The following is a 25,602-nucleotide window of genomic DNA, read 5'->3' on the forward strand; positions in this document are numbered from 1 at the left end:
TGTATAAATAAAGAAACAGAATCTGTTGAAAATTACAAAAAACAATTACATCCAGTTTGAACTGGAAAGAATACTTTTCAGTCCCTACAAAAACCCCTTCTAAAGTTTTATATATATATATATCCATCCATCCATCCATCCATCTTCAACCGCTTATCTGAAGTCGGGTCGCGGGGGCAGCTGCTCCAGCAGGGGGCCCCAAACTTCCTTATCCCGAGCCACATTAACCAGCTCTGACTGGGGGACCCCGAGGCATTCCCAGGCCAGTGTGGAGATGTAATCTCTCCACCTAATCCTGGGTCTTCCCCGAGGCCTCCTCCCAGCTGGACATGCCTGAAACACCTCCCTAGGGAGGCGGCCAGGGGGCATCCTTACCAGATGCCCAAACCACCTCAACTGACTCCATTCGACGCAAAGGAGCAGCGGCTCTACTCCGAGCTCCTCACGGATGACTGAGCTCCTCACCCTATCTCTAAGGGAGAAGCCCGCCACCCTTCTGAGGAAGCCCATTTCGGCCGCTTGTACTCGTGACCTAGTTCTTTCGGTCATGACTAATATATATATATATATATATATATATATACTCACTCACTCACCTAAAGGATTATTAGGAACACATACTAATACTGTGTTTGACCCCCTTTCACCTTCAGAATTGCCTTAATTCTACGTGGCATTAATTCAACAAGGTGCTGAAAGCATTCTTTAGAAATGTTGGCCCATATTGATAGGATAGCATCTTGCAGTTGATGGAGATTTGTGGGATGCACATCCAGGGCATGAAGCTCCCGTTCCACCACATCCCAAAGATGCTCTATTGGGTTGAGCTCTGGTGACTGTGGGGGCCATTTTAGTACAGTGAACTCATTGTCATGTTCAATAAACCAATTTGAAATGATTCGAGCTTTGTGACATGGTGCATTATCCTGCTGGAAGTAGCCATCAGAGGATGGATCCATGTTCTCATTCTGTTTACGCCAAATTCTGACTCTACCATCTGAATGTCTCAACAGAAATTGAGACTCATCAGACCAGGCAACATTTTTCCAGTCTTCAACTGTCCAATTTTGGTGAGCTCTTGCAAATTGTAGCCTCTTTTTCCTATTTGTAGTGGAGATGAGTGGTACCCGGTGGGGTCTTCTGCTGTTGTAGCCCATCCGCCTCAAGGTTGTGCGTGTTGTGGCTTCACAAATGCTTTGCTGCATACCTCGGTTGTAACGAGTGGTTATTTCAGGCAAAGTTGCTCTTCTATCAGCTTGAATCAGTCGGCCCATTCTCCTCTGACCTCTAGCATCAACGAGGCATTTTCGCCCACAGGACTGCCGCATACTGGATGTTTTTCCCTTTTCACACCATTCTTTGTAAACCCTAGAAATGGTTGTGCGTGAAAATCCCAGTAACTGAGCAGATTGTGAAATACTCAGACCGGCTCAAAATTGCTTAAATCACCTTTCTTTCCCATTCTGACATTCAGTTTGGGGTTCAGGAGATTGTCTTGACCAGGACCACACCCCTAAATGCATTGAAGCAACTGCCATGTGATTGGTTGATTAGATAACTGCATTAATGAGAAATTGAACAGGTGTTCCTAATAATCCTTTAGGTGAGTGTATATACACATATATATATATATATATATATATATTAGTGTTGTCACGATACTAGAATTTCTAACTTCGATACGATACCTTGAAAAATATCGATATTCGATACCATTTTCGATACCACAGAGAAAAAAACTGCCACAATATTAAGAGGGTAGAACTGTCTAGAACATGACAATGAGGTATATTTTACATGAACAAAATGTCCTGAGGTATTGCACTTGTTCAAAAGCCTCTCAGATTGCCATACATTCAAAAACCAATAAAGTGCAAGTAAATAAAAAGTGCAATCTTTTGTATTTCCAAGTCAAATCAAATCCAATCTCAATGTCAACAAAAGATACTTAAACGTCAGGGGGTTGACTAGCTTTCATAAGGTCTCTCGCTCTCTCCCTCTCTGCCGTGCACGCGCTATGTATGTTGTGTGCGCGCTATCTATGTTATGCGTGCAGTATGTTCTGTCTCGCATGTGCGCTATAGATTCCGGGAGATTTGAACTAAATTGCGGGCATCAGGGAGAAGCTATCAATATGCGGGAGACTCCCGGAACTTCCGGGAGACTTGGGATGTCTGGCTTCATATCAAAAATATTTCCAGATAGCACTCCTGCTGTGTTCTTTATCAAACAAAACTGGTCGCTGGGCGCCGCATGCACTCGCCATCTTTACATTCACTTCACTTTTGCTATTTAACCAGAGCTGAATGAGAGGAGTGCGAGTGTGTGTGGTGTTTGTCAACGCGCCTTTGGAGAGAAGTGAAAGTGACAGCTCGGCTAGTATCGATACTTAGGGAAATTAGTATTGGTACCGTTCAGATATTTCAGTATGGATATTTATCGAAATATCGATATTTTTGACAACACTAATATATATATATATATATATATATATATAACAAGGACAGAAAGAGATGTGGAAGGCCAGATGCTCAACTAAACAAGAGGATAAGTACATCAGAGTCTCTAGTTTGAGGAATAGACACCTCATATGTCCTCAGCTGACAGCTTCATTGAATTCTACCTGCTCAACACCAGTTTCATGTACAACAGTAAAGAGAAGACTCAGTGGTGCAGGCCTTATGGGAAGAATTGCAAAGAAAAATCCCCTTTTGAAACAGAAAAAGAAAAGCTCAATGGGGTGATGATCCAGAACACGCTTTTCCAATTATCTTTTGTCCAATGTCTGTGTTTCTTTGCCCACTCTAACCTTTTTCTGTTTCAAAAGGGGCATTATATATATATATATATATATATATATATATATATATATAATGGTTCATACATTTGTGAATAATAGTTTCAACAGAAGAGACAAGTTCAAGAAATTAATGTCAAGCTGAACATTATTCATCATACTGATGTCTTTCTCTTTATTCAAGATTGAAATGTGAAAAATTAACTGCAAGACAAAAATCTGATGGTTTGTAAACAACTCACTTATCACACTTTGATAGACAGTAATTGCATATTTCTGCTTATCTTCCCAGCTACATCCATTTTTATTATTATATTCTTCTATTTTTTTTTGGAACTTTTCGTCTTGTTCTGACAGAATTTTCACAGCTTTTTCTCCACCTGCGGTTGCCACGTGAGGAGATGTCCAGGTTGTCTGTTTTAGTAGCGTGTTTACTCATAAAGCATTACATTTGGCTATGCAAAAAATGCTAGTAACATAGGTACTCTGTATAATGAGGTCACAGGTGACAAGAGTGCTTAATGGGTAATGAAAAACTAACAAATTTGCTTCTTTTTCAATTTGTTCTTGTAAATTAATTTTGCCGTATTTTCCGGAAATAAAGTCGCACCTGACTATAAGTTGCATCGTGTCAAAACAAGTTGTTTAGAGAGAGAGAGAGAGAGAGAGAAAAAAACCACACATAAGTCGCATCTCTGAATTCACCTTATTTTTCAGCGAAACTAGGGCACCGCCATTATTAAACTTAAATGTGTACCACTTCCGGTATAAGCCACTTCAACTTTCTTTGCAAAACTGCATCTTTTTTCATCTTGACAAAACAATAAATGCATTTTACTCTCAGTTCTTGTCAGAGAGCATTCTCTCTTTCCTAACAGTGTATAGTAAACAGACACAAAGATTACGCATTCTGCATGGCTTATGAAACATCGCCTTTGGAAATAAATAAAGGCATCGTCGGAGGTTATGCAGGTACATATGAATGGAGGTATATATGGAGACAAGAAACACTGCATCGTTACGATCTCGGTAAAAAAAGAATCAGATTTTATTACCGCCTCTTCAATACAACAACACACAGCAACAAGTGACTGTTTACTTACTCTTTTACTATAAATGCTGACTTTAGAAAATGATACGATAATTAGTTTATAAGCCCATATCACTAAATTCTGGTTTTATAACCTATTTACACTGCGGCCGATGCCAGCCGCCGCTTTCTTCCGCTTTACAAAATAAGGTAGATAATTCGCACTGACAGACTTCCCTTCAGCAGTTCAAATGTCAAACGTGGTCCGTGAGTATTACAGCACCTCAGAACCTACACATTGTTTCACAGTGTTTTGGGGCTTGTTATAAACGGGAGGGTTTGCTTTTTGTAATCGTGTGTAACAGTTTCTCATATTCGGTTACGTTTCATGATTGAAAGGTCACAAGTAAGCCACATCTGTTCGTAACATCTGTTTAACAGCTTTTAGTCTATGAGTAAAACAATACACCTGTTGTATTCTATTCATATATTAACATCAGTGACTGCGGATATTTGCAACCAGGTGCATCATGCACCTATTTTTATTTGAGGGGGCACCAAGGACAGCAGCCGCAACTCTTTGTGGAGTGGTGGTGGTGTAGTGGGCTAAAGCACATAACTGTTAATCAGAAGGTCGCTGGTTCGATCCCAACAGCCAGCACCATTGTGTCCTTGAGCAAGGCACTTAACTCCAGGTTGCTCCGGGGGGATTGTCCCTGTAATAAGTGCACTGTAATCTCTTTGGATAAAAGCGTCTGCCAAATGCGTAAATGTAAATGTAAACTCTATTCCAACCGAAACTCCCAACGCCCTTCCTGTAAATCACAGGAAACACTATCACTTTTTTAAAATAACTATTACATTTGATGATGTTTGTCAATAAATGTCTACCTGTAATGGATACATTTTGATTATATTTTATGAGTTTATGAGCGTGCATGTCTGACAACTTTAGGCTGTTTTACATCACTATTTTGCAATCTTGCCAGCACTTTCCATACATGAGAAGTGGTGCAAAAGACACCAGTACAACAAACACAACGATGCCTACAACTAATTCAGCTCAATAGAGAGTGAAACCATGAATGAGGCAATCCTGTAAATATTGTATTCTGTGTTCAGTGTCAATGAAAACTAATAAAACTAAGAAATGTAACTAATGAAATGGTTTGCATTTCTCTAAGCGTGTTGTGTTATTTATCCATAACATGTTTTAGTCACAAATATGGTCTTAAGTGTCTTAAATATGAACACACAATGCATATACAGATTTTTATAGCAAACATTTCAAATATACAATAAACAACAAGGCACCAAAACATTATGACAAACATCTCAACTAAGCTGAGCAGACAACAACATAATGGTAAAGAAGGATCTAGTATTTATGATCTAATGCGTAATGCGTAAAGTGATTTTTAAGTCACTCCAAAACAGGCCGATGGAAGGAGCGACCAAAATGTTTTTGAATTGGTATAATGTTTTGACCACTTTGTTATTTTGATTATATTTTTGTTTCGTTTGAAGTGTAATTTCAATTTTGAAATATTTTTGGTTTATTTTTTTGTTTATCACTAAATTAATTTCATATTTAAAAATCTAAATCGACCATTAGAAGTGTAGTGCGTGCCGATACAATAACCTTTAATAGGCTACTAGTCATGATTTGTATGTCAGTAGATGAAAATGATTAATAATACTTACATTCCTTATAATTTAACAGAGCTTGCATCCAAGTTCTGAAGAGAATCACATATTTTTGTAAACGAATAAATGTAGCGTAACACTGACAGTCATCATGCAATTAATAATATACTCAGTGTCTGTGTTTCCCATCATAGTCCCAAACAGTATGTAGTATAGGCCTATATAGGGAATAGGGACAAAGTGATCAGACTGTTTGGGAACTGTCAAAAAGCTAAATGCCAGCTGATTAAAGTCATGTGAACCTGAGTGGTCAATGACACGCAGCAGCTGCGAAAAGGTAACAGATTTTTTTTATCCTGTGCAATAAGCATTCATGAAACAAAGTGGCTCATGTCTCGTGAACACGAGCGCTGCTGCTTCGACCCGTTTGGCTGCCCAAGCCGCCTTCTTCAACTGAAAATACAGAACATGCGGCTACCGAAGAACCATGCCTTTCGTTCGTTTTATCATGAACGAAAAGGACAGGATTCACATTGAAATATGAAATATGCTGCTTTCTTTAAACATTAAGAAAAGAGAGTGTTAAGATGCTGCAAAACCTGTCAAATGCAATTCAGCACTAAAGTAAATGAACAGCAACCGATCTGAAGAAAACATAAACATATTCTATATTAGACTATAAAAAAAACTGATTGACTGTTCCACAGAGATCAGGCATAGTTGACAAATGTTCACTTCACTGAAGTTGATGCAATAAATTTGTATGTTTTTACCATGACACATGCTTTCCCATGGTGCTGGACCTTACCCCATCAATGCGATCTCCAAAACAGCACTCGATGCTGCGTAAATCAGAACATATGTGACATGATTGGATTTTCAATGACAAAATGTAAACATGTGAATAAAGATTTCTCACAAAAAATACATTTTTGGAAGTACAAATAAACCATTCAAAATCCTTTTGGCTCAAAAAACTGAGGGGGCACGTGCCCCCTCACTCTTAAGGGGCATGACGCCTCTGTTTGCAACCCTTTTAGCAATGCATGAATTATTTGGTCCACTGATTGAATGTTTTTTGATGAAGCGTCATTTTATGGGCATGTGAGGAGTTGCGTTTGACAGTGGACTAGAGTTTGTTATGATGGACAAAATATTATTTAAATATATATTTATATATATAATAAAAGTGTCCACGTCAAAAAACTGCCACGATAATATTATATTACTAATATTATCCACTTTCAATTAGTAAATTTTTTTAACCAACATCAGTCCTGATCTTAACTACTTAATATTCATTAATTTTCAGGATTTAACCCTATAAATGCCAGTTTTTTTACATAATGCCACTGTTGTTCTCACACACACACACACACACACACACACACACACACACACACACACACACACACACACACACACACAGTGACATCCATACCAACACACCCACACAATTTTAGCTGCATCATTTATGCAATTGATCAGCAGTGCTCTATAATACAGCAAACAGAAAAGTAGGGGGAAAAGCATGTACTTGCTCCATAGGCTAAACATGAGAAAATGGCGCCATCTGGTGGAAAATATTACAAACTTTTGAAGCCAGGGCTCTGGAATGAAAGCATAATATCATATTATTCAGGATTTTATGCTTTAATGTCACTGGGATCCATTTTTGCACTTTTAATGGGTTTCAACGGGGCCATTTTTGTCCTTAAGGTCCTGAGTGTAACTATTTTGTGTACACAGTGTGCAATATATGTATTATAGGAACTGAAATATCAAAGCTCCCCCAAAATACACACCTTTGGCAAAATGTATTTGGCATTAACACTAAATGATCGAGAAAAAAAAGAAAAAAGAAAATGACAAAAATGTCCCGAAGGTCACACAGGGTTAAAACGCTTCTACCGTCTCTGCATTCACTATGTTTTGATCTGTTCTGGTGCGTGTTTGTTCAGGTGACATCAGTTACGTATAATTATATTTTATATTTATATATATAAATCGCTTCGTACAATATATCGCAGGACCATTCAGATGAACTTATATTCCGCAAAAAAAACGGTATTTTTGTGGAATTTGATCATTTTCCACGGCACACCTGACAATCTTCCACGGCACAGTAGTTGGGAAAAACTGTTTTAGCCCACAGCCCCGCTCATGTTACCTTTGGTTGACTGAACTGCAGCTGGGCGGTCCTCATACTGCGTGCATCAGAATGTCACTAGAGAACAAAGTTTGAAATGAGATTAAATGAGAGGAAAAAAACCTGCGCAAGTCACACTGATAAATAATGGATCCAGCGAGGGGGGATGAACGCGAGCACGCCGCCATCACGCTGGGAACCGGACAGCAGTTTAAACAGACAGAAAGAGCCGCGAGAAGAAAGTCAACATACGTGAAAATCCTCTTTGGGGTAAGAGAAGTCTCATGGGGGAGACTATAGAGAAAAAACATTCCCTGACTTTAAAAATTAAAATATCTGATCATTGGTGATGGTATAGGACTATAAAGGTTTCATATCATTTTTGTTTTCATTCTGTCTTTATATTTGACCATTGATGCTGGTAGGAGGCTGTAATGGGGTGTCTCATATAGTGACATACATTTAATACAATTATATTGCAAGGTTTCTGCAGTCTGAAGATGTCACACAAAGTTGGCTAATGTAATATTATCAAACTCTATATTATTGATTGGCTGGAGGATATGCTGGTGATTTACCAACTTTAGAATAGACAACTATTATTTCCAGAAACAAAACTCTTTCCCTTTTAATTAAAAATTGAGTTGGGAGGTATTGCATTTTATGGGAGAACTTTCTGTCAGTATATATACAGTGTATATACTGTATATAAATATATACAGCAGCCTATATGAAGTATATAAATATATACTGTATATTCTTTAATTTTTTAAAATATATATATTGTATAAATAGTCTAGATTAATATGGATATTTCTTGCTTTTCTCTGTATAGGTCCTTCTACTCTGCTTACTGGCTTTAATTCTCACAATCATATTTCTACTGAAACTCCGCTGCACTGAGAAAGGTCTCATATACATTTTCTACTGTTTGCAGTTATTCCATTTTTAACTTTCCAATTAAATAAAGAGAAAATGCACCCAAAAATTTGAATTCTCTCATCATTTACTCCCCCTCATCATGTCATCCCAAATCCATTGTCTGCACAGTGCAAGGGAATGGAGGCCAAAACTTTAAAGCTCCACAAAGCACATAAAGGCAGCATAAAAGTAATCCAGGGGTTAAATCCTTGTCTTCTGAAGTGATATGATAGATGTGGGCGAGAAACAGATACAAATTTAAGTCCTTTTTTTTTACTATAAATCTCCACTATCACTTTTACATTCTTCTTCTTTTGTTTTTGGCAATTCACATTCTCCACGCATATCACAAACTACTGTGCAGGGAAAATAATTTATAGTAAAAAAGGACTTAAATATTGATCTGTTTCTCACACACAACTATCATATTGCTTCTGAAGACATGGATTTAACCACTGGAGTCTTATTGATAACATTTATGCTGCCTTTGTGTGCTTTTTGGAGCTTTTTTTGAGTTCTGGCCACCATTCACGAAAACCAAATCTTCGTTTGTGTTCTGCAGGAAAAAGAAAATTAAACACATCTTGGAACAGCATGTGGGTGAGTAAATGATGGGAGAATTTTAATATTTGGGTGAACTATCCCTTTAAGTTCCCAGTTTCCTGGTCATACGTTTAGGCCTAGTCTCAATTTTGATGAAAGATCACCCTTATATTGCGACTCTGTCTTGTTTATAAGGATTGCTTAAGAAACTGGGCCTATATGTTTAGATATGTACTTTGACTTAAATTATTTTTAGAGGTCATTGAACTTGAATGATGCCCGGTATATTTATTACAATTTACCATAACATCAGAAATGATTCTTGAAATATCATTGTCATTGTTTACATATTGTTTATTTCTTGTGTTTACATTAGTTAGCAGCTGTAAGAACCGCTGCACATCCAAAAGTCATGATGCTAATTCAGCGTGCCACTGTGACTCGTTCTGTGTGAATAAAGGCACCTGCTGTCTGGACTATGAGGAAGTGTGTGTGGAACCAAGTAAGTGATCACACACTTTCTTTCACTTTCTTACTTTTTAACTTTTTCTCTGTCTCTATTTGGCTTCTGCCCACTGTTTTCTGACCTGGCCTATTGTCAATCTCTCTCTCACTCTTTCTCTTTTTCTCATTCAACATCGGATCATGGTAACACTTACAGTGTTTAATTTGAGTTTAAGTGTTGAGTTACAGTTTAACTGTACACCAGCACATCAGCTTTGTTTGTCTAAGAGAGAAATAGCCCTGCTAAAAAGACCAGCTTGAATTTCTATGCTTGTCTAGGGTGGTTTATGCTGGTCTAGCTGGTGGGCCAGCACAGAGAGTGTTTACCAACACAATGTAACTGGATAACCTGGTTACAAATCCTGATGGGAAAACCAGCACAATGTCCCACGTGGACCAGCATCCAAAATGCAACATTGGTAAACAGCTATCCTGTAATTTTCAGCAGGGAGGGAACATTATATTGGAAGTGTTTACTGACACACCATTTATCCAGGAGTAGAAACCTAGAAAAAAAACCTGGCTTTGCGATCATTAGACACAAGAATGTCTGTTTGCACTGTACCATGAACACCTACCCAGGGCTGGATTGGTAATCTGGCATATCGGCATTTTCCTGGTTGGCCGACACACTTTTGGGCCATCTGGAGAACCGGGTTGGCTGCGTTGTGGGCCTAATTGGCCGAGATAAGCTGAATTGAGCCGGCGCTTTATGCAGAACGGGCCACAAACAGGCATTGCGATGTGCTGAAGGGGGCAGCCGATTTCTCTTCCCAGTCCACCCCTGCACCTACCTGTTGAAAATACCCTCAGTACAGTGAAAGCTCTGCAGAGTCACTATAGCATTCTTCATGTTCAGGCTCAAAGTCCCTCCCAGCTTTTTTAACCCTCATGTTTTGAATCACTCCAATTTCCAAAACAGGAGCAAAATGTTCCTCCCTGTTGCACCTGCTGTGTGCACTGCATGTGTGAGATTTTGCTTTCTTTTGGTGAATTGCACATAAAGAATCAGTGACTTTCAGTCTGCTGATATGGACTCTTTTCCTGTCTCCTCCTATCTCGATTTTTCACATGCACAATACTGTAGAACCTCATTGCCAGTAAAGGGCCTTTGCCTTTCACAAATGTATCATTTACACACAAAAAATCTGAATCTGCTGTTTTATGGGAAACTGTTTGACCTAGAATAAGTTTCACTGATATGATTCTGGAGAAGCACTTTCACAGACTGCAAACACGTGTCTTGACTGCAGATGCTAGAAATCTGTGTTAGTCAGATTGGGTTGAGCACTTTTGTGACATCTACTGTAGTTACATCATGAGAATGTTGCTTGAACAGTTATAAACCTTTTTTTCCCTGTATAAAGTTTCTTTGGGTTTTTTAAAAATGACTTCAATATAGATCTGTTTCTCATCCACACCTATCATATTCCTTCTGAAGACATGGATTTGCTTTGCATTGAATGGGCGGACAGAGCTTAAATATTCTACTAAAAAATGTTGTGTCCTGCATAAGACAGAAACACATCTGGGATGTCATGAGAGTGAGTAAATGATAAATAATGAGAGAATTTTCATTTTTGAGTGAACTATCCCTTTAAGACCCGAGCGTGACTGCTGTGAGCATTTTCCATTTCCATTTTTTATTTGTAACTAGCACATAATAAATAAGCAACAAATAATAATTCTAGAGCGAATAGTTTTCCTACAAATAGATGTCCACATAAGTGCATAGTGAGACTACGTTGTGACATTTTAAATGCCAAGCTATAGAAAGCCAGATTCTTTTCATTAAAATGTTTATTTCCAATAGTGTTGCCTATTCATATTTTTGAGATGCTATAGACATTACAGCTGATTTTCTATCAAGCTGAATTAATAATAATAAATTGTTATAAAATTTTTCTTATTCAAATTAATGGCCATCATTATTAAATCACTGCCAACCATGTTAAAATAAAATTTTGCATTATAAAATTCTGAATCTATGTACTGATTTTCATTGTGTCATGTCTACCAAACATGTTGAGTGGTCCAAACATCATCTGCTGCCTGAAACTGAACTTTTGGTTGGATTTTAGGATTGAATGCGCTTGGTTGCACAGGAAAGCTATAGGATGCTCCCTTCCTCCCTATTTAGTGAATGACTTAACATCCAGTGTGCTGTCTGTCTGCACTGGCCTCAGAACAGTTCGAAATGCACCTTATTTTCATCCTAACTCCATATAAAGCCAAAATCTTTTCAGCTTTTGGATGAACCCATTGATTCTCAATTTAAAGGGTAACTAAACACTTGCTCAGAGTCTGACTCCACCCACTAGAAATATTTGAAAATGCTGGAAAAGTGAGCAGACCCCGGCGGGGATAGAGGGAACGAACCGAGTGCGGGGCTGAGCGGGGGGGGGCACCTGAGACTCGTAGTGACGGATTAATTGACAGCTGCTGTCAGACTCTATGTTATTATTATTCCTCACACGGTCGCAAGACGACATGTACATGAATCTGGCGTGGTGAGCTGGAACCTGCTTACGTCAGCTGTCACCGCTTACGTCACGAAGTACCGCAACAGCCAATAGGAAAATTCAACTGCAGTAGCCACCGTTCAACCTGAAGAGGGCAGCACTCAGACGTTTTTACACCATATATTGTAGAATTAAAACACTTTATACACAAATGTCAAAAAAATTACTTGAATCAATGACCAGTACTAATAAAGCCCCATGCTTACAGATCATTAACTAAAAAAAGTTGGTTTAGGGTTTAGTTACCCTTTAAAAATGAACAGTAAATATATAGGAATGGATTTACTAATGTTAATGAATAGAACCGTACTGTACAAAGAAAACAAAAAATATATATAAAAATATTAAAATGAAGCAAAATGACCCACAGATGTGCTAACGTTGAAAGTTATTAAAAAAAACTAATATAGTATGTGGACTTCATGTTTATATATGTAATTTAAGAGTGTCAGAGTGGCATCCTCCACACTCCTATTTCTCCTATAGGCAAATTGTAGCGGATCAGTCAGCTGACTAGTATGCTCTACGAGCCAAAATTTAACAATTCTCTCAAAACACTTCATTAATAATGATGTTAAAGAAATTGGTATAAAATCATTCATTTGTTTGGCATTGGTCTTTTTAGGAATCGGTACAATAATTGATTTTTTTCCACACTGAGGGTACTCTCTGTAATTTCAATGAGGTCTGAAAAATGAAATGACTAATATCACAGAGCTGATAAGCACAGCTCTTCAAAATTCTCCCACTGACTTTATCAGGCCCAGGGCTTTTATTTTGTTGGGTGGTCTGTAAAACCTTCAAAACAGAAGCTTTATCAATTTGCAGATATTCCTCTGTTTTCAAACCTGAATAAAAATCCCTACTCATTTTATTAAAATCGTGTGTATAAAAAAATCATTAAATTCATCTGCTATCTCTCCCTTTTCTATCCTAGACTCAGTCAAAATAATTCCAGTTGATTCTTTATTTTTTGCACCAGCCATTGCTTTTATTGCTTTCCATGCTGACTGAATATTTCCCTTAATGAACTTCTCCTCCATTGATTCCTTATATTTCATTTTTGCCCTCCTAATTTCTCGTTTTACTTCCTTATTAACCTGCCTCTTTTCCAAATCTGTTCCTTGGTAAAAAACCTGTTTCTTCTCATTTAAAACATATTTCATTGATTTTGTCACCCAAGGCTTATTATTTGAGTAGATTATTCAGTCAGTTTTATTCATTAAAATTATGCGTTGCATATAGCGAAGCCAAGATGCAACGTCCACATATGTGGACACAGGGTCGCACAAGGTTAAATGTCACTCCGCTTACCTCTTTTTGGCTTCCATATAAAAACATATTGAAATGACATGAGGTTGATTAGTTGACAATTTCCTTTTTTAATAAACTGTATAGTGACCATCCTTGTTCCACCTCTCTCATTATCCTTAATCCCACTTTTTCATTTGTCAATGACTTTCAGGTCAACACTGGACTTGCTCGAAATTCCGCTGTGGCGAGGAGCGCTTGACAAACAGCCTCTGTTCCTGCTCTGCAGACTGTGTCAAAGTGGGTGACTGTTGTTCAAACTACAAGAGCACATGTGAAGGTAATTACATTATTCTGTTTGTAGTCATTTATTTCATACAAAAGAAAACCCATATGACAACAACTTGTCAAAAGGGACTTTTAAGACAATCCCATAAGCATTGTATTGTTTTCCCGTGTTTTCAGGCTTCTTGATTCCATGTAAACTTCTTATATGTAAAGTTCTGTTGATGTTCAGTGTGATAGCGATATCACAAGTAGGTTTTGTAGACATAGTACCATATCATGGCCGGGACAACTTGTGCTAGAGGGATGAATGTTGTCCATCATGTTTCCTGATATCTACATCTGTGTAATTTAGCTTTGCACATCTGTTTTGTTTTGTTGTTGGTTTTTTGTTGTGTTTTTTTGGCATGCCTGTGAAGTGTAATGGATTGGTAGGATTTGCCTCTGAAGTTGCTTGGTCCTGGAGATCATCTCTAGTCAGCAGGTTAAAGAGCAGTGAAGTTTCTACACTGTGTTTTCATGGGCAGTTATTTGAAAAAAAAAAAATATTTTCAGGGGGGTCTGGTTAGCTCAGCGAGTGTTGATGCTGACTTCCACTCCTGGAGTCGCATGTTCAAATCCAAGAGTGTGCTGCTGAGTGACTCCAGTCTGGTCTCCTAAACAAACAAATTGGCCCGGTTGCTAGGGAGGGTAGAGTCACATGGGGTAACCTCCTCATGGTCGCGATTAGTGGTTCTCACTCTCAATGGGACAGTCTCAATGGTAAGTTGTGTGTGGATCGCGTATTGAAGCATGAGCCTCCAAATGTGGAGTTTCTGCGGTGTCATGCACAATGATCCATGTGCATAAGAAATGCATAAGACATAAGATTGATAGTCTCAGATGCAGAGGTAACAGAGACATGTCCTCCACCACCCGGATTGATGTGAGTAACCGCGCCAGCACGAGGACCTACTAAGTAGTGGGAATTGGACATTCCAAATTGGGAGAAAAGGGGATATATACTGTATATGTTTTCACAAATGTTCACCTCATATCTAAGTGCTGATCTCTCTTTTGGGCATGTTTGGACAGAATGGCTGATAGTGACAAACATGTTTCTTTGTAGGTTATTTGTGTAAGAGCTTAAAGGGATAGTTCACTCATGCAATCCCAGAAGTGTATGACTTTAGTTCTTCAGCAGCTGCAATGGGTGCATTGGTATATCACTTATGTCTGCTCTTAGAATCTTCTGAACAGAAAAATGTATCATACAGGACACTGTGTGATAAACACAGTAGTGTCTGCTCAGTATCCCAGAAGTTGGTTTACCTTAGTAATGTATATCTGCACAATCACAGCCATACTGTCAATACCACAGCCTGCTGGCTGCTAATTAATATCACTCGAAATGATGCTTGGATTCAATTGTTTATGTCATTAGAAGACTAGAAAGGCAGATTTCCTCAAGTTTCATGGAAGTTTGGCTTTCATTCTTGATCGATTATGTCTGAAAATGGATGTGCAATGTTATTTTGGTTCTATGATCCAACCCTATTCCTCCCTCGAAAATGTTCCTCATTGCCCTTTCATTTCTCTTTTCTCACTCTTCAGTTGATGCAAACTTTAGAAAATTAGATGGCAAAAATAACTAATACACCTGGCCAGAGATTCGAATTAGCTTTCTATTCCTGTTTTGTTTCACAGGTGCAAAAACATGGCTTGAAGAGGACTGTGAGGACATCAGGACTCCTCAGTGTCCCGCTGGGTAACAAAATTAGTTGAAAGATCATCTTATCTAATGTCTAATATAGGGTCATGTACCTTGGGAATTGCTATCATAAATTTAAATGCTCTTTTATTATCACAATCATTGGCAAAGGAATACTTTTAGTGCATTTAATGCAAGATTATGCTTGTGTTTCTTTTGTTTTCCCACCACATCTCTAAGATCATTTATTTTTATTTTTTTTAATATCATCAGCTTTTGGCATAAAAGGACAATTGCTTCCTTTGAAAGGGTATCTATATACAATGTATACACTCACCTAAAGGATTATTAGGAACACCTGTTCAATTTCTCATTAATGCAATTATCTAATCAACCAATCACATGGCAGTTGCTTCAATGCATTTAGGGGTGTGGTCCTGGTCAAGACAATCTCCTGAACTCCAAACTGAATGTCAGAATGGGAAAGAAAGGTGATTTAAGCAATTTTGAGCGTGGCATGGTTGTTGGTGCCAGACGGGCCGGTCTGAGTATTTCACAATCTGCTCAGTTACTGGGATTTTCACGCACAACCATTTCTAGGGTTTACAAAGAATGGTGTGAAAAGGGAAAAACATCCAGTATGCGGCAGTCCTGTGGGCGAAAATGCCTTGTTGATGCTAGAGGTCAGAGGAGAATGGGCCGACTGATTCAAGCTGATAGAAGGGCAACTTTGCCTGAAATAACCACTCGTTACAACCGAGGTATGCAGCAAAGCATTTGTGAAGCCACAACACGCACAACCTTGAGGCGGATGGGCTACAACAGTAGAAGACCCCACCGGGTACCGCTCATTTCCACTGCAAATAGGAAAAAGACGCTACAATTTGCAAGAGCTCACCAAAATTGGACAGTTGAAGACTGGAAAAATGTTGCCTGGTCTGATGAGTCTCGATTTCTGTTGAGACATTCAGATGGTAGAGTCAGAATTTGGCGTAAACAGAATGAGAACATGGATCCATCATGCCTTGTTACCACTGTGCAGGCTGGTGGTGGTGGTGTAATGGTGTGGGGGATGTTTTCTTGGCACACTTTAGGCCCCTTAGTGCCAATTGGGCATCGTTTAAATGCCACGGCCTACCTGAGCATTGTTTCTGACCATGTCCATCCCTTTATGGCCACCATGTACCCATCCTCTGATGGCTACTTCCAGCAGGATAATGCACCATGTCACAAAGCTCGAATCATTTCAAATTGGTTTCTTGAACATGACAATGAGTTCACTGTACTAAAATGGCCCCCACAGTCACCAGATCTCAACCCAATAGAGCATCTTTGGGATGTGGTGGAACGGGAGCTTCATGCCCTGGATGTGGATCCCACAAATCTCCATCAACTGCAAGATGCTATCCTATCAATATGGGCCAACATTTCTAAAGAATGCTTTCAGCACCTTGTTGAATCAATGCCACGTAGAATTAAGGCAGTTCTGAAGGCGAAAGGGGGTCAAACGCAGTATTAGTATGGTGTTCCTAATAATCCTTTAGGTGAGTGTAGTTGTGTGCAGCTATACTGAATATAAATAAAGTCTATTTAGATGCACAGAGAAATGTTTAGGTGAATATGTTTTATGCCTCGGGGTAAATGGACTCCATGTTGTCTTTTCCATGAGCTACAATAAACCTTCTCTGAAATACATTCACCTTTGCCTATAATGGCGTTCACTGGCAATGACATGAATAGCCAGTTTAATGAGCCATGTGCTCCTTTTGGTACACTTTAAAACAGCTTTATGCTTCCTTTTTAATGTATGGTCATTATGTAATGCAAAACATTGCGTCTAACTGAAAAAAAACCCCCACAATGAGCTGGAGAGAATGCACATAACACTGCAAATAAATTGGAACATACATGCAGTTGTGAAAGATATTCATGTAAATTGTTTAGGATGGTTGATTTGATGGGTCTCTAAGGAGACAGAGAATACTAAATCAACTTCATAGTGTTGCCATTACAGAGTAAGACATCACACACACACACCAAAGATCGAATTAGCCTTAACAGACTGTAGGGGCAAGTGATGTTAGTGAGCACCTATGAAGACCAGAACAGTACACAAGGGGGTGGGTGGCAAGTGCTGTTTTACACACCACACCAGGTACTCATTTTAGGCTGAGTCAACCTAGGGGAGGCCCAGGACCGGTTCAGATAATCTGGTGTTGGCCATGAGCAGGAATCAAACTCGGGTCACCAGGTTCGTAGCGCAGCACACTAACCGTTACACTACCGCTTTCAAATAAAATCATTTAGTATGATTTATAAGCTGTTTTCCTCATGGGGACCGACAAAATGTCCCCACAACGTCAAAAATTCGGATTTTACTATCCTTATGCGGACATTTGGTCCCCACAAAGTCACACACACACACACACACACACACACACACACACACAAAAGGCATATGTTCCTAGTGAATTTCTACTTTTAAAGAATATCTATTAAAACCCTCGCGTTTAATTCAATGAGTGCCGCCAGTTATCATCCCGCTATAATTTTCTGCATATCACTGCTCAGTTTTGTAATCCGCTCAGCATAACGCGGCGGCTCATTTTAGCTTATCATGGCCCATTCGGCCCGTTTTGCGGCCCGCTTGGTTCTCCCAATGGCCAGTCCATCCCTGATCGGCCCCAAACTGCATCGGTCCACCGGGAAAATGCCTGGTATGCCAGATTACCAGTCCAGCCCTGAATACAACTATATATGCCGCCGCAACAATAGTACGAATAGTAATATAGTATGCTGTTCAGCTGTTCTCTGAAACCATGTTCATGCTTCACTGCTATTTTTAACCAAACATGAGAATTAAAAGAGGAAGTAACATTTATAATTTGCATGGTATGAAAAGCACATTTTTAAAAAACGAATCTTTTCCCTCAGGTTTTCTAAACCACCACTGCTCCTGGTGTCTATGGATGGATTCAGGGCAGGATACATGAATGCGTACTGCAGCCTTCTTCCCATCATCAACAAACTCAGTATGTCACATAAACTCTGTCTAAAGTTTGAGCCATTTAGCTCCATAAAGGCAGTTGTTCTATTGAAATCTAACAGAAACCACTACTTTGAGTACTTACTAAAATGTAACAAAATGATGGTATGAAAAAATTCCCAACTGATCATGTTTTGTGTTGTTATAGCAGTGCACATATCCAGGCCCACGCAGAATCTGCGCCCCAGAATGCAGATTTCCCTAGAATTGAATTCATAAAATTCTATAGACTTTATAAGAATGAGCCAGGTCATTCTCATACATATAATAATGGCGGCTGTATTTGATGTCCCTCTTACAATTAAAGCCAATCTTTAAAGCCAAAGCTATGCTTTAAGCCAGTGTTTCTCAACTGGTTTTGCATTGGGACCCAGATTTTAAACTGGACATCAAATGGCGACCCACCATAGTAAAAACATAACCTGTATTTAATGTATCCTGGGTCGAATTTTCTTTTAACTTGCATAGTTTCGTTCATGGTTTTCCAGTATAAATGCATGCATCAAGTGACATTTTTTGTTGTTGTTGTTGATGTCAACAATCTAACAGAACATATATTACACAGGAGGAAAACTTTATTCATAATTTGTCCACAAGTCGTGGAGGTCCAGAATTTAAAGCCATTTATGTATTTATCCTCATATTTACAGTTTAATGATATATAACGTCTAGGTTACGAATGTAACCTCCGTTCCCTGATGGAGGGAACGAGACGTTGTGTCGGAGAAGCGACACTAGGGGTCTCTCTTGAGCGCCGAATATACCTCTGATCTATGAAAAAAAGCCAATGAGAAGTGGGAAGACAGTATTTGCATACCCCGCCCCTGGACATACGGGTATAAAGGCGAGGAAATACTATGAGTTCATTCAGGATTTATAGCTATACTTGCGTAACTAGAAATGAGTTGCCCAGTGGTGTTACAAATACTGTATGGCCACCATGTGACCTAGTATACAATGTTAAAATCCATTCAGAATTGGGGAAAATACATTCAAGCACAGAAAATTTAAAAGTGTACTATACAAATTCTGTCGGGGCCTGCATAAAACAGATGTTATTATTATTATTCTGTTATTTAAGCTTCTGTGAAGGTCTGTTCCATCTATTCATGGCATTCTCTAATTGTTTCGTAAAATCATGAAAATTAATTTTCACATTTATTCCTTTCCCTTTAAAGTCATATCACAGTGTTAAAATAGGCTTCTGTCCTGTTATGAATTAACTTGGGGCATGTTATGAATTAACTGCAACTTATCTCCTTAGGTAAATGTGGGACCTCCACGCCATATATGCGACCTACTTATCCTACCAAGACCTTCCCAAATCATTACACCATTGTGACAGTAAGTGACAGCTTGAAATGAATCCACTAACTGCTCATGAAAAGCTACACATGCATATCACAATGAAATCACAGATACATGTTTAATGCTCTTTACACTGAGAAATCTCTATCAGTTCAGTTAATACAGGATGAGCATGTGAGATCTTAAGAATATTTTATATTTGAATAATATCGCACATTTGCTGTTTGTTAATTTTCTTTTTCAAAGTGGAGTTGGCAACGTTGTTTTAGAAATTGCAAAAGTGGAGAGGAAAACTATGCAAAAAGTCAAAACATTCATAACTAAGTTATAATTAGTTACTTGGGTGCTTTTAGACCACCTTGGCTCCTCCCTTTATCTGAGGGCTGTGGCTCAGGTGGTAGAGCGGGTTGGCCACTAATCGCAGGGTTGGCGGTTAAATTCCCGGCCCACATGACTCCACATGCCGAAGTGTCCTTGGTTAAGACACTGAACCCCAAGTTGCTCCCAATGGCAGGCTAGCGCCTTGCATGGCAGCTCTGCCGTCATTGGTGTGTGTGTGTGTGTGTGTGTGTGTGTGTGTGTGTGTGTGTGTGTGTGAGGGATTCACAGTGTGAGTGTATGGAAGTAATGCAGACATCAACAACGAATAATTCGAATTTAACCAAAAAGCTTGTGAAAGGTTTGTTATCTGCTTTGGGAATCATGTTTTTGTCAACCCATTGATTACTTCTTGAGGGACATAAAGCTTTCATACTATGTTTATATTTACAGGGTCTATATCCAGAATGCCATGGCATTGTGGACAATAATATGTATGATGTCACTCGCAATGCCTCTTTCAGTTTGAAAGCAGAAGAGAAATTCAATCCTTCATGGTACCAGGGTGAACCAGTGAGTATATATACACCAATAAAACAGATCCACAGACACGGGACGTCTGCAGTGGTTATGGAGTTAAGATGACCTCTTTCATGTGGATTATTTCATTTAAGTATTTTCTTGTGAAAACTTTAAACTCAATAGCTTCAATAGGTTCAATAGCTCTTTAGATATTATATTTAGTGGTTAAATGTGTGTCTATTTTAAATATTTTGATAACTATATAGTGGGAAGGAACTGAAGACAAGCATAAAAGTTTTCACTGTTAACTCTTATGGGTAACCATTCATTATAATTCGTTTTTTCGTGGAAACCTGCTGCACTAGCACAAAACAAGTAAAGTTTGTCTTACACAAACCTTGCATGTCATCTGAACCCATATCATGCTTTGAGTCAGTACCACTTATGGTGCACTCATGTTATATAAGGTGGCTTATATTCAGATTTATATTCACATTATTCTCGGATTTGTCATTTAATTCATTATTTTTTATCCATTTGCCATTTATTTTCTTATATAGCGGTTCAGCAGTTTATCAGTACCAAATTACCGTACAGGCTCTAGAAAATTGTCATCTCAAAATTCATACACATTCAATAATTTTATGTGATGACAACATCATGCAGGCCACAAAAAGATAGTGTGGGGGCAGCATGCTGGCTGTCTGTTGAGTACCACAACTCTAGGGTTTACAGTGAGCCATAGATACGTTCATGTAACAATGGTCAAAAAGGTGTGATATTTAGTATGCAAGGGTTTGCTATCCACTGAGCTGTTTCACGATTGGCAACCAAGGCATGTAGGTATGACCCAGCTAGTAATAGCTCATAACATGAAGCGCTGGCAAAAACCAGACAACCCTAGAAGAGTAGGAACACCTGTGATTTAGTGCTTGGGCCATTGAAAATTCATAACCTCTTTTCACATATTCAAAACTCAGAAAATACACAGAGCATGAATGATTAACGGTCTGACGATAATCTAGAAGGGTTTTGCAATGCGCAGTTTCAAGCTCAGGCTTTAACTTATCATGGTTGGTGATGACCAGGGTTCGCCAGACTCCTCAATGTACTCATGAACTCAAACACTGGATCCTTTTGATTGTTTCCATTGTGCTGAAATCTGTGCAGTAAGAGGGCCTTAACACTGCTGAAAGGATCTCAAAAAGCTTACTTCAATAATGTATAGGCATTCCAACAGATATTACATGCAGTATGATGAACATATCAAACCAAAACAGTGAGTGCAATCAAAATCTGCTGTAGGTCAATGATTCCAAAGAACCTTCATCCAGAATCAGGCTGAATTATTGCAGCACATGTCCCTTTCCGTTTTCTCATTGAATCTAGCTCAGTTCTGTTAGGAGATACAGGGATTTGCTTAGTAATAGAGGGTGTTGTTGCTTGGAAAAACAAGACAATTTTCTGAGACAAAGCAATATGCTCTCTTAAATGTGCAAGGCTCTGCCATTCAATGGTAGCCTTTGTTATCTATAATCCTGAGAGATGTGTTCTTTTACAGTATTACAGAAGCTGGCTTTGTGGCTTCAGACTGCAGACGTGCATGCTCGAATTTTAAACACAATGCTAGCTTTAGTTTGCTCTTTCAAAGGAAGCTGGAACTGGCCAATTCCTCAAAATCTGAAAGAACGATTAATGCGTGTGATTTCTGAGCCACCTTTTATAATTGGGGACTGGGTAATGTTACTTTCAAATGTAACATGTTAAATTGTTTTGTTACTCTTAACTGAAGTAAATCTCACTTTGTGTTCCGCCGTCGGGCCGCAATTCCGAGAAAACTTCCCGTCGCATTTGAAGGAATGCAATGTGAAGGTTACACAAGGAAGCATTTATCTTAAACAATGACCTTAGGCCTACTTGTGTATTACATTCTCACTAACAGTTGGCTGAAGCTCTCTCTCATCACTATGCTTGGCGTACTTTATATTTTGCAAGACGTGAATAGGTTTTTTTTTTTAAATATGTTGAAAATGGGGGCCTGAGAAGCTTAGAGGTAAAAGATACTGGCTACTAACCCTGGGGCTCGCTAGTTAGAATCCCAGGGCATGCTGAGTGACTCCAGCCTGGTCTCCTAAGCAACGGTAGAGTCACATGGGGTAACCTCCTCGTGATCGCTATTATGTGGTTCGTTCTCGGCGGGGCACGTGGTGAGTTGAGCGTGGATGCTGCGGTGGATGGCGTGAAGCCTCAACACGCACTATGTCTCCGTGGCAACGCACTGAACAAGCCACATGACAAGATGCGTGGGTTGACGGTCTCAGACGCGAAGGCAACTGGGATTCATCCTCCGCCACCTGGATTGAGGCAAATCACTACGTGACCACGAGGACTTAAAAAGCACATTGGGAATTGGGCATTCCAAATTGGGAAAAAAAGCGGGGAAAAATAAATATGTTGAAAATGATGTACACTCACTATAGCTGAAGACTACAGTCATATCAGAAACCCAATAAAAGCTGTTTTATTTTACATGGAGCAGGTCGCACACAGTGTGGAACACAGTACATTGCATTGACCTTTGACTATGTTATCGGGAAAGGAAAGGTTTTCATTTTATTTGACATATCATTTATATTTTCTACAGTACATCTTCTGCCTCTTATCCATTTCTTCCTGTGATTTTCTTTAGGTTTGGCTCACAGCCATGAAACACAAACTTAAAACAGCAACTTTCTTCTGGCCTGGATCAGATGTGAAAGTGAATGGAAAATACCCCAATTTCTGGAGGGAGTTTGACAGGTGTATATTTACACCACCACATGGTGTCCATTGTTGTAGACTGGATATTAGCATTTTAAAGCCATTATAAGGAACTAATATTCTGACATGTTCTAATATGGTCTGAAACACACAAAGAGCAAGGAACACCTCTGTTGTTTCTTTCTTTAGAAACATCCCATTTGAAAAGAGGGTGGCAACAATTTTGGAATGGTTGAGATTACCTGAAGGAGAAAGGTAATGCTATTAATTTCTTAGTTAATTTCTCAGTCTCATAGAACGCTACTATAACTACATTTTTGCAAACCGAGTTTTACATGCCGAGTTTTACTTGCCACAGTATCCTGGTGAAATGGTATCCTGGCGCTACAACAACTGTGCGTTTTATTCACTTTCACACAAATCACAACTTCAACGGCTGATTATGACTTTATAAACACTTTTTGCTCTATTACTCATACTGCTGCGTTATAATGATATCAAAACACTTTTACTATAATGTATAAGTTCAGATGTTGTATTACAGACTCACCTACATTAACACACTTATTTAACATGATTTGCTTCCACAGTAGCTCACCTGATAGAGTGTTGGGCTTTGAACTCTGAAGTACGCAATTGGAGACCAGTCAAACACACAAGTTGACATGAGACGAGAGTGTCATGGAAGTGACACGAAATGACGTGGTTGCTTCATAAAATGTGCTTTTCCTTTCTTAATTAGTTTTTGGACACTATCGTTTTGGTTTAGGTTAAAGTTTTAGGTTAGGGAGGTACACTTTTCTCATTAAAACCTAATGTGAAATTCACATTAAAAACCTTGTCTAATTAAGACACCATTTCATTCGCTTTTGGCACCTACTGCTGGACATTTCACTGGGAAACTGCAGCAAAATTTGTTTAGAAGTAATTTCGTTTTGCTAAAATTTTGGGCTGTAATTTGGTTTTATTTGTGGTGATTAGGTCAGAGTTGCCTAAAACAGTGGAATGATTGTACAATCAATAGTGACTTCTTTCACTGTCAACTGTAAAATAAACAATTGAAGTATTTTAATTCTGATTTAGGCCAGACTTTTACACCTTATACCTTGAAGAGCCTGACTCTGCTGGCCATAAATTCGGACCCATGAGTAGCCAGGTAAAGATGTTATTTATTTTCACAGAATGATGTTGAGGTGAATGAGGTGTATTTCAATCTGAACTGATTTGTTATTTCTTATGAGGTCCATACTAAACATTCCTTTTAATGCACAAACCTTAAAGACCTCACGAAATAGCTTGACGAGATTAGTTTTCTTTCCTGTGTAAATGTATTTCCTATTGAAACAGGAAGTTTGGTGGACAACATTGAAGACAGGCTTTAGTTTACATCACAACCATGAATGGAGTTCAAGTAGTCTGTCAATTTTGAATGTGTATATCAGCTTAAAGTTTATATAGTCAACTTTAAGATGCACACTGGTATAAATATGACTTCAAAGCTAATAGAGATTAACTAAAAGTCACAGTTTCAGTCAGGTCTCCTAATCAACCAAACTGGAGGGTAGAGTCACATGGAGTAACCTCCTCGTATTCGTGATTATTGGTTCTCGCTCACATTGGGGCGTGTGGTAATTTGTGCGTGGATTGCGGAGAGTAGCATGAGTCTCCACTTGCTGTGCGTCTCCGCTGTGTCATGCACAACGAGCCATGTGATAAGATGCATGGTTTGACAGTCTCAGAAGCGGAGGCAACCGAGACTTGTCCTGCGCCACCCGGATTGAGGTGAGTAACCGCGCCACCATGAGGACCTACTAAGCAGTGGGAATTGGGAATTTCAAATTGGGAGATAAGGGGATAAAAAAAGAAAATAAAAAGTCAAATTTTGATTTCATGGTGCATTTAATGTTCAAAACACAGTTATTATAATTTATATTACAAAAAATATAAACATTTGATATAACCAATCCATTTTCGTCACTTTTTGCAATATTTCACCAGTAATTTATTGGGGTTATTTGGTGAAAGTACACAATATTTGAATTGCCCCTGTTTTGGAAGTTGCTGGTGAAAATGTTGTCAGTTGGAAAAGTGATGTCAGCTTTGTGTTGCAGGTGATTGAGGCTTTGCAGAAGGTTGACAGGATGATTGGGCTGTTAATGGAAGGTCTCAAGGAGAGACAGTTGGACAAATGTGTCAACCTGATTCTACTCTCTGACCACGGTGAGGGCTGTTATTGTTATGTTATGTTTTTTCCACACATCTTCTTTTTTCAGCACACATTTCAGAAAGATTGGCAGAAGAATATATTT

General features: G+C 38.8%; 1 protein-coding gene across 1 annotated transcript in view; it reads left to right on the plus strand.

Moving 5' to 3' along the window:
• Nucleotides 1-7,726: 7,726 nt before the first annotated feature.
• The window catches only part of LOC127624128 (ectonucleotide pyrophosphatase/phosphodiesterase family member 1-like), a 71,259-nt gene continuing 53,383 nt past the window's right edge, over nucleotides 7,727-25,602 (plus strand). Inside the window, exons 1-12 of the mRNA XM_052098800.1 lie at nucleotides 7,727-7,893; nucleotides 8,459-8,531; nucleotides 9,464-9,589; nucleotides 13,579-13,704; nucleotides 15,336-15,396; nucleotides 18,274-18,371; nucleotides 19,650-19,729; nucleotides 20,465-20,584; nucleotides 23,223-23,332; nucleotides 23,483-23,548; nucleotides 24,377-24,449; nucleotides 25,405-25,513. Coding sequence (XP_051954760.1) covers nucleotides 7,771-7,893; nucleotides 8,459-8,531; nucleotides 9,464-9,589; nucleotides 13,579-13,704; nucleotides 15,336-15,396; nucleotides 18,274-18,371; nucleotides 19,650-19,729; nucleotides 20,465-20,584; nucleotides 23,223-23,332; nucleotides 23,483-23,548; nucleotides 24,377-24,449; nucleotides 25,405-25,513 — 1,165 coding nt within the window. The 5' untranslated portion in view covers nucleotides 7,727-7,770. The remainder of the gene's footprint in view (nucleotides 7,894-8,458; nucleotides 8,532-9,463; nucleotides 9,590-13,578; nucleotides 13,705-15,335; nucleotides 15,397-18,273; nucleotides 18,372-19,649; nucleotides 19,730-20,464; nucleotides 20,585-23,222; nucleotides 23,333-23,482; nucleotides 23,549-24,376; nucleotides 24,450-25,404; nucleotides 25,514-25,602) is intronic.

The sequence above is a fragment of the Xyrauchen texanus genome, chromosome 30 (assembly GCF_025860055.1).
Source record: "Xyrauchen texanus isolate HMW12.3.18 chromosome 30, RBS_HiC_50CHRs, whole genome shotgun sequence".
Lineage (NCBI taxonomy): Eukaryota > Metazoa > Chordata > Actinopteri > Cypriniformes > Catostomidae > Xyrauchen > Xyrauchen texanus.